General features: G+C 43.0%; 1 protein-coding gene across 8 annotated transcripts in view; it reads left to right on the top strand.

The window, feature by feature from the left end:
- ZNF532 (zinc finger protein 532) overlaps window positions 1-17,771 on the top strand; it is an 83,746-nt gene that overhangs the window by 53,908 nt on the left and 12,067 nt on the right. For all 8 annotated transcript variants that reach the window (XM_074355262.1, XM_074355263.1, XM_074355259.1 and 5 more), the window contains 4 exons: window positions 294-475; window positions 4,527-4,703; window positions 8,533-8,695; window positions 12,310-12,591. In XM_074355262.1, the coding sequence (XP_074211363.1) occupies window positions 294-475; window positions 4,527-4,703; window positions 8,533-8,695; window positions 12,310-12,591 (804 nt within the window). The remainder of the gene's footprint in view (window positions 1-293; window positions 476-4,526; window positions 4,704-8,532; window positions 8,696-12,309; window positions 12,592-17,771) is intronic.

Raw genomic sequence — 17,771 nt, forward strand, 5'->3', positions numbered from 1 at the left:
TAAAAAAATATAAAAGTAACAAAATTGGAACTGTACCTAAAGCTGACATTCTCCTTACGTCGTACTTCGGGGTGAGCCTGAGTACGTAGTGCATGTTACCTGTAGTTTACAGGGTAAGGAATTTTACATTGACCATTTGACTTTTCAGTTTGCTTTTTCCTTGGGCTTAGAAGCACTTACCGTGGTATTTGACATGACCGATGTATACTTATTTTGAGGTTTAACCAAGCTTCTTTGTGCGTTAGAAAATAACTTCGTAGGACCAACCCTGTTTCCCCCTTTGGTTTGTCTAGAAGACTTGCACTGTCTGCCAGATGCTGCTTCCTAACCAGTGCAGCTACGCCTCCCACCAGAGAATCCATCAGCACAAATCTCCCTACACCTGCCCCGAGTGTGGGGCCATCTGCAGGTCGGTGCACTTCCAGACCCACGTCACCAAGAACTGTCTGCACTACACGCGGAGAGTTGGTTTTCGGTCAGTATATCGTGCGTTCACTTCCGTGTGAGTAAAGCTTGTTTGCGTAGAATTCTGGGCACAGTGTTTTGAGTGGTCCGTGCACATCCTTTTCAGGGTCATACGGTGATACCTCGATTAACAGATCCTCTGGGAACCTAGCTCGTTGGTAGTAGGGTTGATCAGTGTGGATCCTGTAATGCAGTATTGGCCCTCTGGTCCACCGCAAGTCAAGGGTAAATGGAGCCTGTTCTTCCAGGCGAGAGTGTGCATGTGGCGCGGTGTCGCCTTGACTGACTGTTGGAGCTGGTCCTTTCTGCACCCTTTCCAGCATATTTTTGCTGTGCTCTCTGCATTTTAACCCCTGCAAGAATTCCATGCATTTCTGTACCTCTGACTACTTCCTCTCCTCTAATCAAAACAGAAAGGGTGTGATGGTCCCTTACTTTTACTTTGTCATGTTGAAGCATTGGGTGTCTGACCTTTCCTGTCACTGCTCTTTGTGGAAGAGACTCCTGCCCCAGATCACCTTCCTTCGTCCTTTCTTCCCATTACCTGAGTCTCCGCTCCTCCCTCTTTGCACATGTTAACTGCGACCCCTTTCACTGTCCCCTGAGGCTCTCAGAGGTGTCTCTTACAACATCGGACAAATCTAATGTGAGTTTAGCTAGTACTGAGTGATGATGTATTTGAACTTTGTCTTCCACTTTGTGACCTTCTGAAATGCATTCCTGTGCCTTTTGCATTTTGACCCATTGAAGGTGCACCAAGGAAACATGTCATTGATACACAGTGCCTTTGTTAATAGAGGTATTACTGTATTGTGTGTCAATCTTAAACTTGAATGTCTGGTTGCCTGGTATCGTTAGTTAATGTTAGTGATTTTCTTTTTTAGTTGTAATACAGTTATGATATTTTATAAAAATGAAGTCCAGTTGGTATGATTAACAGTTTTCTTTCATTTCAGTTTAGGTTACAGCATTACCAGTTCCTTGATGTTTCTGTCCATTTTTCTAACACTAAGGCGTATGTTATATTTTTATGTCCAGACCTGTGATGCACACACATTTAATGGACTGGATTCTACCCTAGTAGAAAACCTTTGGTTTGGAAATTCAGAAACCAGAGTTTTTTGTGCCAGTTTTGCTGCTCCTCCCATGGGGCATGTGTTCTCTCTGCGGCGTGGCATCCGTCTGTGAAACCGGCCCAACGCTTGCCCCCATCTCCACGTATAATCCAGAAGTGTGCTCAGTGCTCAGGAAGAATGTTCCATATTGACGGTCCCCTTTTGAGTCCACAAAATTCATCCACAGTGATGCTCTGGTTCTTATCCCATAGTTTTGAAACTGTTATTACTGGAATCTTTGTTTTATGTAACAAGCAATTCTGCAGCATTGTACGAGTGCTATTCTTTTAACGGACGCTGAACTTTCTTCATTCAGTTGATTTGTCTGATACAATGGAAGTAAACTTTAAGTTGGAATGAATAAAGGAAGTAAGACTTCTATAATTCTAGCTACTCCTGGTATCTTTCCTAAGCTGAAACAGCTCTGCTGGCGGGCTGACAGTGACTAGCTCACTTGGAAAAGCCCATCCCTTGCTTTTCTTTTCCGTTTTCCCCTCGTTCACAGAGTTGCTTAAATTTGGCACTTTGACATTTTACTAAAATTTCTGTGTTCAGTATAGATTGTTACTTCTTGCACGCGAGAGTGATGAGAGCTGTAAAAACACCACGTTTGTATATTCTGAAGCCTAGTTTGTGTTCAGCTCTTCAGGTAATAGAGCAACGTTTTACCTAATTTTTTTTCCTGGTGTTTCAAATAATGGTCCAGTCTGATACCTGGCTGGGGTCCAGCAGCGCCTTGACCTTGTATGTGTTCCCCTCCTTTTTTGGCTTTCTAGTTTTCCCAATTTTTTGTTTTTGTTTTTAAGCCAGGAGAGCATCTCTAACACGGCCCTCATGCCGCCTTTGCCTCTCCTCGGTTCACCATGTCTTGTTCGCTCTCTCCTTGATCATGTTGCATCTCCCAAATACGGGGCAAGGGGGGGCGTCCCTGCTAGCTTCCGGTGATTTGGTCAAAGTCGAGTAATTCCCTGAAGTTTCCTGGATCTGTATCTAGAAAAGGGAATTACAGAATTGTATACAGTAAACAGTTTTTTTTTTTAATTAAAAAAAAATGAAGAGAAACTTGATTGTACCTGGAAAACAAAGGGCTTCAGCTGAATTAAATATTTATTAATAGAACTGGGTTTTTAGTAGTGTTAGGATGCTGTGTGAACCGTTCAAATTCTGCTTCTATTTGTCTGTCCTATTTACCTTCTGTTTTGGCCTCTGTTGCCCATGAACTTTTTCCTCCACTTGTAGGCAGGTATTTCACAACTTTCTCTTCAGTTCTTTCAAAATTTCCTGTTTTCTTTCCTCACATTAAGGAGGACCTTCCCTTGGCTTCCGTGGCGCTCTTTGGACCAAGCCTGAGCCACCACTCTCATCGGCTGCAGATTCTCTAACTTCCTGTTTGTTTTCTTCAGGATTGAATCTTCCTCTCACTCCAGGCGACTTCAGAGAATTAGCCTTTCCTCTGTTCTACTCTTGATGGGGAAAATATTTTGTTTATGATTCATGATTATTAACAGGTCCTTCTGTTAAAATAATAGTAACCCGTCTGTTTTTGCTTTATGTCATCTTCCTCTTTTAGAGGAATCATCAGCTTCTAGGGTTGAGAAGGACTGAAAAAATGACCTAGTCCAACTCTTCTCATTTTACAAATGAGAAACCAGCCCAGAGAAGATCATTAACCTGTCCGAGACAACCCAAGTTCAAGTTAACTCAAAATCGTTTCAGTGAGCTTGGGTGATTTTATTGCCTGAAATAATAGTTCCAGTAAATTGGACAGAGCAGCTTTCCGTATTTATTCTCCTGTTGTTTAGTGTTTTTAATGTGCATGCTGCTGAACGTTATGCCTTAAGTCATTTAAAATGCTCATTTTAAAGGCATCAACTATGATTTTTATAAAATACTGGCAAAGCTTAACATGGCACACTTTGTAGAACACACATAATTCAGAGCATGCCACTCTTTGTGACTTTGGAAGCAGCTCCCTGAATTTGGAGGGAGGTTCTAGGACAGAGGTACCTTAGGTTAACGTAGGTGTCACTGACTGCTGTCCCTGGAGGGCAGCCTGTCTGCAGTCTTCCTTCCCCAGATCGGCTCTCACATTCACGTCCAGGAACACAGTTGCCTGGTGTGTGAAAGGTCTACAGAGAGAGTTTTTAGGTGTGTACAAAGGACAGCTAGGTGATCAGATGGATGCACTATAGATGTTGCTGAGAGTCCTTGCATGAGAAGGGTGAGGTTGTGGAGAAGTGTTTCTAAGTTTTAAAGTTTGTTTCTGTAGGACTAGATTTGAGTGAGGAGTGAGCTGATCATCAGATTATTAGAAATTCAACAAGAGGTTAGCTGGAGAGGCAATTTATGTAGAGAGGTTGATTTTTTTCAGAAGTTCATAATTCATGTCATTTCTTAAAGAACAACTCTAAGTGTAACTATAATTTCCAGGAGACACACTAGGTGGTTGACGTTCTCTGTAAACCCCAGGTACGTTCACCGCCTGAGTGTGTGCAGGACGTGGGGGCCATGGCTGGGGAGCAAGTCTTTTTTTGTCCCTCTGTGCTTTCTGTTGATGGTGTGTAGGATTAGGGAGCAAGGGTTTCTTCCATTGGAAAAGCCATTTGGGTGTTGGGTTCCCCACAGCCAGGAGCCATGGGGTCTTGCTGTGCCCCCAGCCCTGACATGGCCCCACATTCCATTGGTGTCACCACGGTCTGGAGTCTGGACACCCTCCCTGTGACTTTAAAGATGCTTAAAAAATCATCCATTGGAGTTTTATTTTTCTTCTTCGTGGTCTTCCTTCTCAAATACATAAAAATAATTTGACCTGTTAGAAACAACCCACACACTTTCAAAAAGCCACAAAAAACCTAATAAAAGGGCTGCTTAAAATAACGTTCATTTTACACAGTTACGTGTGTTTAATGGTCTCGTGCTAACGACCGCGTGTGTATTTTCTGACAGATGTGTGCATTGCAACGTTGTGTACTCCGACGTGGCCGCGTTGAAGTCTCACATTCAAGGTTCTCACTGTGAAGTCTTCTACAAGTGTCCTATCTGTCCAATGGCGTTTAAGTCCGCCCCAAGTACACATTCCCACGCCTACACACAGCACCCCGGCATCAAGATCGGAGAGCCCAAGTAAGTCCTGCTGCCTTTTCACCTGGACTCCGCCACTTTATTAGTAATTCAGAGGCGGTGGTGGTTCTGCGGAATAAAATTTAAGATATGAAAATTTATGCCACTGTGCAGACTTTGATGCTATGAGAAGTAGAGCTTAGAGCTGCCTAAACCTGTCAGTACAGCCCAGGTGAAGTCTTTGTCCAAAAATATCACTTAACTATTAATGCTCTTGTCAATTTTTATTAAACAAGTGAATATTTATCAATTTTGTTCTTTTTCTTAAGATGATTTTAATAGATTCCTGGAAGACTAAAAACTTTCATCTTTGCGTTTTTCCATAGTTTCTTTCTTATAGGATACACTTTTCCCAGTAACACTTCTAAGATGAAGTCAACTTAAGACACTGGTTCCTGAATTTAACTTCCTAGCCGATATAAGTCCTTGATTAGTAAAAGTAAATTTCATTTTTGCCTTAATCTCTCTCGTAGTTTTGTCACACTTTGCCTGGTGATTTCGGGCTTAGAGTCCTTTATTATGTTTGTTTCAAGTGTAGCACTCTGTCCCGACCGAGTGTGGGTATTTGGATCTAGTGCTCTAGTTCTTCTTTCCCACCCCACCCCCCCCCCGTTCCCCTCCCTTGCCCCCCCTCCCTTGCAGTTCCTTTTCAGGCACTTCCTCCCTCCTTCGTTACCATCCATTTATCCTGCCGCGCACTCAGTCTCGCAGATGAGATCAAGTCCAACTTTAGGTTTGGCTTTCAAAGTGTCTCCCCTGCCAGCCCCACACCCCGGGGCGTCCAGCCACATGGACCGTCTCACTGCCGCCACCTGGCTGGGCCCGTGTGGACTCTGCCTTTGTCTGACTGTCCTCACTGTCTGGACTGCCTTCCCTCCTCCGCCTAACGGTTGCCCTGTCCGTTTTCTCCTGCGTTGTAACTGGGGAGTCTGCTCTGCCTTCATGTTCTGTCACTATGTCTGTGAGGTTCATGACACTTTCATTTGGGCTTTTTTTTTTTTTTTTTTAAAGCGTTAGCACCCCTTTTAATTTTTCAGTAGTTCCTATCCTGTAGGAAAGTTGGAAGAACCCCGTGGAGAATTCTTGCATCCCCTTCACCCAAATCCCCAGTTGTTGGCACTTTTGACATTTGCTTCATCCTTTTATTTTCTCTCTCTGTCTCTCTCCCTTTTTTTGTCTTGCTTTGTTTTATAGGTGACATGTTTTATTTCAAAGCGATTATATTAAAATTTTAAAAATCATTTTTCTTTGTCCTTAAAATTGAAATTTTTACCAGGATATGCTTCTCTCTCTGCTAATTTTCTTTGCTCTCTCTATCTCTCTTTCTCTCTCCTATTTAGGAATAGTGGGGCATCATGACATAAATATTTGAGTGTGTTCTGCCTCTCCTCCCAGAAAGGACACTCGTTTGTGTTACCACTGTCAAACCAGTGCTGATTACATTACCATCCACTCCATAGATCCCATTAAACTTTTTCCAGTTATTCAAACATTGTCTTTTTTTTCCTTTTTGGTACAAAATCTAGTCCAGGAGCACATTTTACATTTAATTATCCTGTCTCATCAGTGTGCTTCCATCTGGAACAGTTGCTCAGTCTTCGCCTCTCTCCTCCAGCAGAGAATCCTGGACTCATGCTGAGGGGGACCCTCCTTCCCGGTCCGCCACTACTCTCTGAGTTGGACCCAGGATACGTACCCTTGGCAGGGAGCTTCTCTAACCGCGTCAGGGACACTCGGTGCCCAGCTGTCCTCCTAGTGACATTAACCTGCACCATCTAGTCAGGTTGGTGGCTGCCAGGTTTCTGCACCGTGAAGTCACCGTTTCCCACTTGATATTTCCTAGTAGTTTGTGGAGCCAGTTCCAGCATCACCCCAACAACCTGTTCCTCAGATTCCTCAAAAAAATGCCTAAGTAAACAGATTATTTCCTGTTGTATACTTTCTGTGCTGTTTAGTAGAAGACAACAAAGTGAAACAAACGAAACTGGAAGGGAATGCGGCGTGAATGAAACAAGCTGTGCCATTTTTCATGAAATCGTTATTTCTGGAAATGTAAGACTAGAATCCTGAGAAAATTCTTCGCCCAGCCAGTAAATCTTCATTCTTTTCTTGAGGGTATTTTTTTTTTCTTATTGCTATGTGCTGATTCCAGAAAAATCAGGAAATATAAACAAGCAAAAGAGTAAAAAGAATAGGTGTATTACCATCCGGCAGAGATGATGACGGTTACATGCCCTCGGTTTCTTTTCTGTGCCCTCCTGGAAGTTGTGGTCATACCATACCACACATACTGCCTTGTGACCTGGTTTTTTAATTTGCATGACGATCATTCCATATTGTTGGTATATCCCACATCGTACTGTGTCCACATCATAATTTTTAAAAACGTGAACACTGTTGCTCTTATTTAACTACTTACTTTACTGGATGTTTGGGCTGTTTCCAGCTCTAACAGTGAGGAAATGCGTATCTTTGCCACACCCGGTCGAGTTAACGATGACACGTCTGCAGTGCAACACCTTTGGGCCGAGTGATGAAGTCCTGTAAAACTTTGTCTGATCTTAAGAAACACCTCCTTCCTCGGTCAAGGGTGCTTGTGCTCTGGGCCGGGGTGACTGCCGTGTCAAGACCTTGTGAAAACATGGGTCACTCACGCCAATTAAAGGTCTAAGTCTCACGTGGAAAAAGAGAAAAAAGTTAAATTGGTAATTTTTTGACAGAAAAATACAAAGCGAGGTCTGAAGGTTATGTGAAAAGTGCTCTCTCAAGAAGACTCCGCGAGGAAGGACAAGTGCTTTCAAGAGGAAAGGCGTTCCCTTTCTTAGCTTTGCCGTGGGAATATCAGACGAGACCTCAGCTTTTCCTCTCCCAGCTGACCGGCACCTGCAGTGTTTCTCTGCCGTTTTCCTGAGCTGCCCTGTCTGATGTTTTGTGCCTGTGCTCATGGTCCTTCAGAGGAGACACAGGTGTCTTCTAGAGCCTCCCTTAAGTACCAGGGCGACCTTACTCAGACCCGCTGAGTCTGCAGGAGGTGGAGGTTCGGAGCAGGCAGTCCAGGTCTTTTCATTCCCGCAGCCGGCGGGCGGGGGGAGGGTGCCGATGGACGGAAGGAGCTGTGTCCGGAAGGCTCAGAGCTGCTGAATCAACTTAAAGAGGCTGCTCTTTGTAACATACTAGGTTCGGATATGGTTTGCAGTGGACAGTTTTAAACCGTTTAGGGCACCATAGACACTCAAGTGTTGCAGCAACATTTGATTTGTGGATTTTCTTTTATGCTCCTTTATTTTCATGTGTAATTGCTTCCTGGCGTGGGACTTTCAGTGTTAAGAACAGGTACAGAAATGTCGACATCTTCAAGTGTGAAATTGCCGCTAACTCTGAAAGAAAACTTGAAACAAGTAACAGTGTATTTAGACATCGAGTGGGCTGACTTAGTTCATCAATCAGATCCTCTTTTTCAAGTTAGGGTCCCACCATCAAGCTGTGTTCCTTGTCTGATCTTTAAAAGTAGCTCCAAAAAAACAAGAGTACTTTCGTTCTGTGTTAAACTAACTCACAAAGGAAGACCTTGTCAAAATGTGTGTCAGCTGTAGATCTGCGAGTGATAAAATGACTTCTTAGCAAATGTGGTCCAGTGCCTCTGCACCCAAAATGTTAAGGTTGAGCTGCACTAGGGTGGTGCCAAGTTCCTTTGAAATCTGTTTTGCTCTTTTTATCCTATTTGTTTTCTTGCTATGCTTCTGCCTCCTGAGTTCTCGGATGTGAAGCAGTAGTTCCTTCGGGTTGAGAGATGAGGGCTGACTGACATTTCCCTGCACCTCTTCTGTTTTAGAATAATATATAAGTGTTCCATGTGTGACACCGTATTCACCCTGCAAACCCTGCTGTATCGCCACTTTGACCAACACATCGAAAACCAGAAGGTGTCTGTTTTCAAGTGTCCAGACTGTTCTCTTTTATATGCACAGAAGCAGCTCATGATGGACCACATCAAGGTGAGTGCACATCTCTTATGTCCTTTACCTGAATTGCAGATCCATCCATCCAGTCATAAATCAAGGCTGAGCTGCAGATTGTGAGAAAGCACGTGCGCTGTGGAGGGAAGGGATGGATGCTGGTGTTCGGTAATGAGTAATCTGCAACATGCTGTCATCATGCGCTCACTTGACTGAGCCCTGATCTGAAAGATCAATGCTAAGTAACAAATGCATGCCCTGAAGGAATAGTAAAGTTTTAGGGTTTTTTTCTGTATGTGAAAATGACTATGAAACTTACTTTTTTGAGAACTGTGTGTTACACAGAATTTAGAAATAGACAGGGACTCTGATAATGTATGTTAATTCTTACAAATATTAGTGTGCTTAGAAAAATGAAGATTTTTCCCTTGGAATTACTTAGGCAGTTTACATTATAATTGATGCCCCTGGATCTTTTAGTTTTTTTTTTTTTTTTTCCCTCTATCAAGGTTGCATGTAAAATGACAATGAAATGTCCTGGATACAGCACAGTATCTGGCACCTATTGGGTGTTCAGTTAATGAAATGAATAAATGTCCAATTTGAACCATCCACTCTCCAACCCCCCAAAGGGGAACCCAAATCTCTTTATAGCCTTTTAAGCTCTCTAAGGACAGAGCTTAGTCCTAGCCTCTTAACTGTCCATTGTGAGAGGTTAAGCAGTTTTATTCCCGTGCCATTAAAAGATAATATCCATCAGCTCTCAGAGATTAAAGTGTTGTCTTTTTAAAAAGAGAAACAACAGACCCAATATTATCATAAGCTCAATCTCTTTCTCAGTGTTTTTTTTTCCAGTATATATATGATTTCTATATAAGAAAAGGTCAGTTTAAAGAGCAAATCAGTTCTCTAAATTCTTCTGATCTCATGTTAGTCAAGTGAATGGACTATATTAATCCTTGAAATTCCCTGTGTCCAATGTGTGTGAGCTCAGGAAGCGTAACCAGCCGTCTCCTGCAAAGGACTTAGAACTTCTGCAGAGAGGCGTTTCTCTTCTCATGAGAAGCCAGGGGAAAGTAGTGAAGGTGTGGTATCACTAGGGTGAACAAAGTGCATGGGAGAAATGTTTCCTCATTCTCACTCTCAGTACAGTAAAATCTTAAGATATTTTAAAGGTTTTTACTAAAATTACAAAATTATCTTGCTAGTGACTATTCATTTAATGAACGATCAGGAAAAACTGAAAACTGCTAATAAAAACATACAGACATTGGAATTAGACGCAACTATTTTAATGTACTATAAATGGGGTGGGGGGAAGTGCAGGGGAAAGAAAAGTTGCTTCTTAAGAGGCTTTTAAGATAGTTGCTTTCTGGAACTCACCTTTGCATTTGGAAGTGGCGTCATCGGGGTTTGTGGTTAGGGTCTTCCCTGTGTTAATAGTGAATCTGGAGGAATACAAGGTTCCAAGAACTAGCGACTGAAGAGGAGTGGTAAAATCCCGTGGCCACAGGGAGGAAAGAATTGTTTTTGTTCATCCAAAACTTTGCAAGTCTACGCGGTACAAGCACAATAGGAATGCTCACTTGTGTTCTTATTTCAAGTATGTTCTATACATTTAAAAATACTATCCTGCTTTTATGTGTTGGGGATGGATCCGATAGTGTTAGAGGTAACCTGTTTTGTTTTTTTTTTTACATTTTAAGATATGTTCTAGCTTGTGAATTTATTTACATTGTCTGATGCCTGTGCTGTTCAGTTTTTTCATGAGGAAGAAATTAAGAGAAAGGAAACCGGGAACAGTGTTTCTCCACATACAGATTTATTTAGAGGTAGATTTTTATTTGCCTGATTCAATCCAATTTTTATCATTTCTTTGTTCTACAAAAATACAGATGTATTCTCTGTGTAGGACCCCTGTGCTCCATGTTGGCATCTCCATTAAAGTCAACTTTCAAGAGGGTAGGTATAGGTCAGTGGTGGAGCGCATGTTTAGCATGGATGAGGTCCTGGGTTCAATCCCCAGTACCTCTATTAAAAAAATAAATAAATAAAAATAAATAAACTTAATATCCTCCCCCCTAAAAAAAAAACAAAAAAAATTAGGGAATAAAAAGTAAACTTTCAAGTCACAAACATTCAAGTTACTGTTACAGGAGCTCAGGAAACATCAATTCAAAAGAATTGTTGTTTCTTATATTAAAAAAAGACATCCGTCCTTAATAAATGATCTTATTTTTACTTATAATGTAAAAACAACATGAGTAAATTGGACATTCTCATTTTTGCACACATTCTGTTGCCACAGCAGAATTTTTTTTACTGTTTTTCTGGAGTTTCCGTAGCATGATCAGTTACCTTAGAATACTTCAATGCTTTGCCCTCTCTTCAGCTTTGTAGTTAGTGAAAATGCCTTTGCCTGGAAACATACGAAAAGTTTATCAGAAGACTTTGGGGTTTGTTTTCTTTGGGTTTTAAATGGCTAAAAATGTAAAAACTTGGCCTTAGTTTTGAAAAAGACCATTTAAACACAGGCCTCTGCCCTGCGTGGTGGGAAAAGAAGCTGACGCAGGTGACACAGGTGATGACTGTCTAAGGAGCCTCAGGTGAAGCTGAGGCACGTTAGACAGCCATCTCGGGCCTTTTTTTACAGACAAGTTTAATGATTGTCTGGGGAGACTGTAACCTCTGCTCATGAGGAAATTACAGAAACCCCTCTTCTCCCCCTGGGGTGAGACAGTCTTGAAGAAGGTTGGCTAATTCTTGGTACTATTCAGAGAAGCGCCTGCCTTGAGAACATGTGACGGTGACTTTGCTGAAGGAGCAGTTTCTTCCCGAACACGTGGGAGGGCAGGAGCCCAGAGGTCTCTGCAGGGTGGGCTCTGTGACCTGGGAACTAGCCGTGCTAGCGCGAGGGAGGAAGCACGAGTGTGTCCTGTTGTGTCTTTCTGGAGATTCGAGAACTCGGAGCCACTGATAAGAAGCACAGGCCCTCTCCAAGGATAAATTGTACCTTGAGGCACAGACTTGCTTGCTCTCTTGTTTTGGACTCCCTGCTCCCAGAACACAAACAAAAACAGCAAAGCGGCTCGTCTGCAGGATCAGACTGCACTGGTTTTACCCAGTACAGTTTGCAAATCTGTGCGCTGACGTTGAGACCATTGAGGTTACTATGTTTATGATAATAAACAGTTTCAAAAGGCTTTTTGAGCAACTACTTTGTATAGTTCACAGGTCTGGTTGCCGTCAGTAAGAAGGGACGGATTGGGGTAGGGTGTGGGGAGATTAAAATTACCCCAAATTCCCCCAGCAAAAAACCTAAACTGTTAGAAGTGTTCCAGGAATGTGAAGGGCGCTCAAGGAAGGGAGAAGTGTTTGCTGTTAACTCGATTTCAGGTGTTGGTTAAAGTCCGCGAGCAAAGGGCCTTGAGCTCTTCCCAGTAGGTTCGCCCATTCAGACCTTTCCAGGCAGATGTGAAAATATAATTATTCTTACCCGGAAATGGTCTGTTTTCTCCTTGATATACTAAGAAATATTTCTGAATGTATAGAAAATTGTATCGAAACATCTACAGTGTGGTCAGATCGTCCCCGTGTGCACTCTTTCAGTGGTGTGACTTGTGAAAGGTATTTCTTTTCTTTTCATAACACAGTCTATGCATGGAACACTGAAAAGCATTGAAGGGCCTCCAAACTTGGGTATAAACTTGCCTTTGAGCATTAAGCCTACAACTCAAAATTCAGCAAATCAAAACAAAGAAGACGCCAGATCCGTGAATGGGAAAGAGAAATTGGAAAAGAAATCCCCGTCACCTGTGAAGAAGTCGGTGGAGCCCAAGAAAGTGGCCAGTCCTGGGTGGACGTGTTGGGAGTGTGACCGCCTGTTCACGCAGAGAGACGTCTACATTTCGCACGTGAGGAAGGAGCACGGGAAGGTAAGCGAGGCCTCCCCTGTTAGTGTTGGGAAGAGCCTCCGAGACCTGTGTGCTTGCCTAGCTCTGCCGGTGATTAGTAGGGCAGCCTCAGAAATCACTCATTCTCTGAGCCTTAGTTTCTTTATCTATAAAATGGGCTTTTCCAAGTCCTTCCGATCATGTTCTGTGAGGAACCAAGAACCATGGTAAACTAAAGTGAAAAACACTTGAATTGACCTCTTAGCTGGATGTCAAATAAAGAAAGGAGAGAAAGAAAGTGGGTGTTTTGGAAACCATTCGAACCATTAGTAACATTTGTGTGACTTTTGTGATTCTTCCCTGAGTTTGGAGTCAAAGAGGGACCTCATCCTCAAACTACCCAGGGGAAGCTCTATATAACTCAAAATCACCGAAAAACCTCTGAATGTGTTTTTTTCTTTTTAAAGTAGTAAGTATACACCTCTATCTGATAAGGATTTTTTTTTTAATGCCCACTATTAGACTTAATAAAACTGGCAGGATTACTTTTTAGTGTTATCCTGGCCATCTCACAGTTGGTTTGTTCCAGTTTGGATCCAAAGAGAGTCTGCTTTACATTTGGTTGTCATGTGACTTAAACTCCTCTTATTCTCTAGCAGCCCTCGTTTTATTTTATTTTTTAATGTGCTATTAATTTGTGGGGAAAATTGGGTTTCATGTCCTGTAGATTGTCCCCTGCATCTCTGGATTTGGGTAATTGCTTCCTTTTGACATTATTTAATTTGTTTCTCCTCATCCCATAATTCCTAGAAATTGGATTAGATTCAGGTTGAATTTTTCAGATGGGAATACGTCATAGGTGCTGTATTTTTGTTTCACATCCCAAGGTGCCTAATACCAGCTTGTCCCACTTTTAGTGACACTAAGATCAGCTGGCGGATTCAGATACATTATACTTTCAAAGGAACCATCTTACTGCTTTAATTTAAGCCAGTAAATCATATAGTTATTCTTGGAGAACGTGTAAAAAGTGCATGGGAGTTGGTTTCTAATTAGTCTAGACTAGATACTTGAAAACTTTGTTTCTATATTATTTACAAATTAATTAAAAGCACTACTTTGTAATCTCATTTATGCTGTGTATTTGAGGTACTCATGGAGCTAGCATGTTTGACCTGTCATCTGAATAGTGTAAACTTGACTTTGAGCACTGATCACAGTGCTCACAAATGGCAAAAGTTGTTTTTATTATATGTGGTCTGACTATACTTCAGTATCTCCTCATATAAAAATTAGTTGCTTATAGAATATAAATGGCTTTAGTAGCACATTGCTTATTTAATTGTCTCAACCTTAGGTTCCCCTACTGGGCCACAGCATCCTAGAATATTCACTGTAAATATTGGGTAGTTCTTAAGGGGCAGTACCTAATAAGCCTGCTGTATAAATACACGACCTGTTCTTCTCAGAGCCCGATGTGGTGAGTCTGAGAAGTTGTCTTTTCTTGGCACTCAAACTGGATTTCACAAATGTTAAAAACAAGTGTAGACCTTAATGATTATCTGGTAGTCCAGAGCTTTCATTTCTTCTACCTTTGAGATTTCTGTACCCAACTTGGAACATTTCAGTTATTTTTAAAAAAAACTATCTTCATCTTGCACATCTGACAGTCACTGGACCTAGGCTATCAGGTGCAGAGACGGCTCCAAGAAAGAGCTGCTGGTGGGATGAGGTGTAACGCGCAGACGGCCTGCCCTGGGACCGCAGAGCGGGCTGGGGGCCGGCACGGGAGCACGCGCTGCGCACAGGCCGTGGCTGACGCTGGCCGCAGCCATTCATCACGGAGGAAACGTTCGGCTTAGTGGGATTTTGGGATTAGCTTTGAAGAAGTTGCGACTCTGCCTTTTGAAATGAGGCACATCAGATTAGATTACAGTTTCAGTTCTGTTCAGTGGGGCCCCCTGAAAGGACTCAAGGGAGTTGGGGGAGGAGGAGAGAAACGTCTTTATAAGCTGTTGAAATGAAGAGTGTTGGACTTGAGTCAGAAACCAAAGCGTGAGTCCTTCCGTGCCATTCAGCCTGGACCCTCCGCTTCCAGACGTTCTTGTATCTGTTCTCGCTCTTTCCTGCTGTCCTCCTGTCCCTAGACCTTGACTCGCCTGCACCCTGCCTTTTCTCTGTCCCCCTGTCACACAGCCCAGCAAGCACCTTGCCCTCTGCACTTCTCCACTCCCTCTGCTCCTCAGCTGACTGCTCTGGGTTCCGGCTCCAGACCCAGCAGCCCCACCTCCCCGCCACCTCCTCATGGAGGCAGGTGGTCGTTTCTGTCATCACTTCTCTGACCCCCCTGCAGCCTTTCACCCGATTGGCAGTTCTTCCTAAAATCGCTTTGTATTCTAAGTATGAAACAGTATACTCTCGCCTGGGTTTTCTTGTGGTTGCCAGGACACCCATCAAGTTTCGGTCCTGGAAACATTTAGCTCTCTCCCTGGGAAGTTTCAGTCACCCTCCCAGCTCCACTTTGCATGCATATTTGTCCCGACAGCTTCCAAATCTCTGTCCACAGCTGGGGTTCCTTGCTTGTATTCCAGTCCCCAGAAGCCAGCCACTTATCAAGTGTTTCAGCTTCTTGGATAATTTACAGAAGCTTTAAGCCTGTTCAACAAGAGACCTAAATTACCCCGCCCTCAGCCTCTGCAGCCAAAAGCCCTGGGTCCAGCTTGACTTAGTGATTCCATCCTTCTGCCCAGCCCCTCTCCCTCAGGCATCCATTTAGTATCCTTTAGTTCCCCTTTTATCTTCCTTCAGGCAGTTCTTGCCTGGATTATTGCTCTCAGAGTACCCAGAGAATTTCCTTAAGTGCAGCTACGATTGTGCCACGTGCCATCTCTGCATCACCCTCAAAGTGGTCCAGTGGCTTATGCGTCTCCCCTGAGCCAGCCCTTTCTCTAGCAGCTCTCATATGGTACACTTCAGACAAACTCAGCCTCCCAAAGTGCTCATTCACCTCTGGGGCTCTTCAGGAGATGTTCCATTAGCTTGAGGGACAGCACCTAGTCAGTGTCTAACGTCACTTAGCATTTCAGGTCTCGGTGTAGACATCGCCTGCCCTGGAGAGCCTTTCCAGGTCCCCTCAGACCGAATCCTATCCTCTTCCTGCACGTTTCCATGGCAGCGTGTGCTTTCTTCATCCCAGCTCTCAGCACCGCATGAAGGCTGCCTTGCATATCTTTTATCTCTTGTTAGGCACTTTATACTTTCTTCTTCCTCTCTTCAGGTTTGAACCATAGCGTCTTTGGGGGCTTCTTTCCCTTGCTCACAGTAAGCCCACAGATATTTCTCCAATGAATGGATCAAGAGTAAGTGCTGATTTGGAAGACATCTAACCCCTCTTAGACTTAACTTCCTCTTCTTTCAGATGGGAGTAATATAAATCCACACTAAATTTCAGTGAACATATGTCTTTCTTTAAAAAAAAAAAAAGAACTAATACATACTTTGGTGTCCTGTGTTGTAAGTGCCTAGAGGGAACTGTGTGTAATTGGTTAACAGCCTCCTTTTGGGTTTCAGATGAGATGCAAACATGAAATGTGCTTATTTATACACATACAAGGGATTTGAGAATTTTATTTGGCTAAATGTCTCAGGAGAGTGTAATTTTTATACTTCCACCAGGCTAAGTTATGGGAAAGATCTGATTTTCCTGGGCTACCCAGTGGGAGATCACTGAGCATTGCAACAGCACGTAGATGTTCAGAGGCATTGAACTGTGACGGTATTCTTGGTTTCAGTGCTATAATCTTGCCTTAAAAATCAAATACATATGTGTATAGCATAATTTTGGAATAATTTAAACACATTCTACGAACCACATTACAGCATTTACTTTAGTATTATTGCTAATTGTATGATTATTATTTTGGAGGAAAGATTTTAAATTAGGAGTCAGCCCAACTGGGATAAATTAAACATTTAGGTCAAGATAATTCACTGCTGCTCCTTTTAGGTGGCCTGTCTGGCTTTCAGTAATTGTTTCTGACCTGACTTCCTCTCCTCAGTTCCCATCCTCCCCAGAAATCTTTATTGAGTAAAGAAATATTTTGCACAGAGCCCCTCAGTGCACACATCTCCCGGACCCTCCGCGGTGCAGTGTCCCTTCAGGTTTGGGTGTTGAGTACACCTGCCAGCCTGCCTCCTTAATACAGCTTATTAAAACAGCTGGAAAAATTCAAACATGACGTAGGGCTGGGCCTGAGGAGTAACTCACCACCGGCAGTCTGTTTTAATGTCAGTGTTTTTTGATATTTGGGCCTGTTTACTTTTTGAAATTATTTACAGATTTCTTACAGATCATATGATAAAACCAGTGATTATCTTTAAAAGGAACGACTAGTTTCTTTCCTCTGTTGATTTGTGGAAAGAAATAGCCTTGGAAAGATTGTACTCAGGCCTTCAGAGACTGTAATTTCATTTTTTATTCTGTAGTATTTATCCGTTTCTTTTATAAAGCAGTGATTGCAGGGGGAAAAAATCTTTTGACAGTGACCTCTTTTCTATTTAGATTGCTTTTTAATTGAAAAGGGCAAAATAATTGTATTGCAAATGGCATTGGAAGGAAAACATTCTGTGTGCGTTCCTCCCAGCGGTCCCTTCTTGAGTGCCAGATTCTTTGAGGACAGAAATGATAGAGAAGTAACCCGGAGGCGTACGTTCTAGGAACCGAGACGGCTCGGGGTAGGACAAACCCTTGTAAGTGGAAGAAAGGGAGTGAAACTGAACCAGACCCAGAAGAATGCGCAGCACAGATGTTTTTTGTATCCCGTGGTCTTTGATTCCTGAATGTCTTTGAGTTAATGAAATAGGACCGCACACAGTCCACGGCACCTGTCAGTTCTGTTTTTCTCATTGTGAAAAGTGAAGGAGAGAGAATAATGATTAATCAGGATTTACTGGGCGAGGGCCTCTGATGACGTGGATGGTGAGGTTAGAGGCCTGGGGCCAGTTTTGGTCTGTAACCCCTGGAGCCCTGGTGCATGTCACCACTGGTCAGCAGGGGGAGGTGCAGGGGCCCCAGTATGACACGTGACTGGGTAACCCCGCAATGCCCTGGCAGGCACTTCTGAGTTTAATTGCCATGATTCTGGCACCTCTTATCAGGACTTAAACGTGCCTGTGTCTCGCCCATCTTCCAGAAACAGGCCGTGCTTGCCCTCTTTCCCTTG

This window comes from Camelus bactrianus, chromosome 30 (assembly GCF_048773025.1).
Source record: "Camelus bactrianus isolate YW-2024 breed Bactrian camel chromosome 30, ASM4877302v1, whole genome shotgun sequence".
Classification (NCBI taxonomy): domain Eukaryota; kingdom Metazoa; phylum Chordata; class Mammalia; order Artiodactyla; family Camelidae; genus Camelus; species Camelus bactrianus.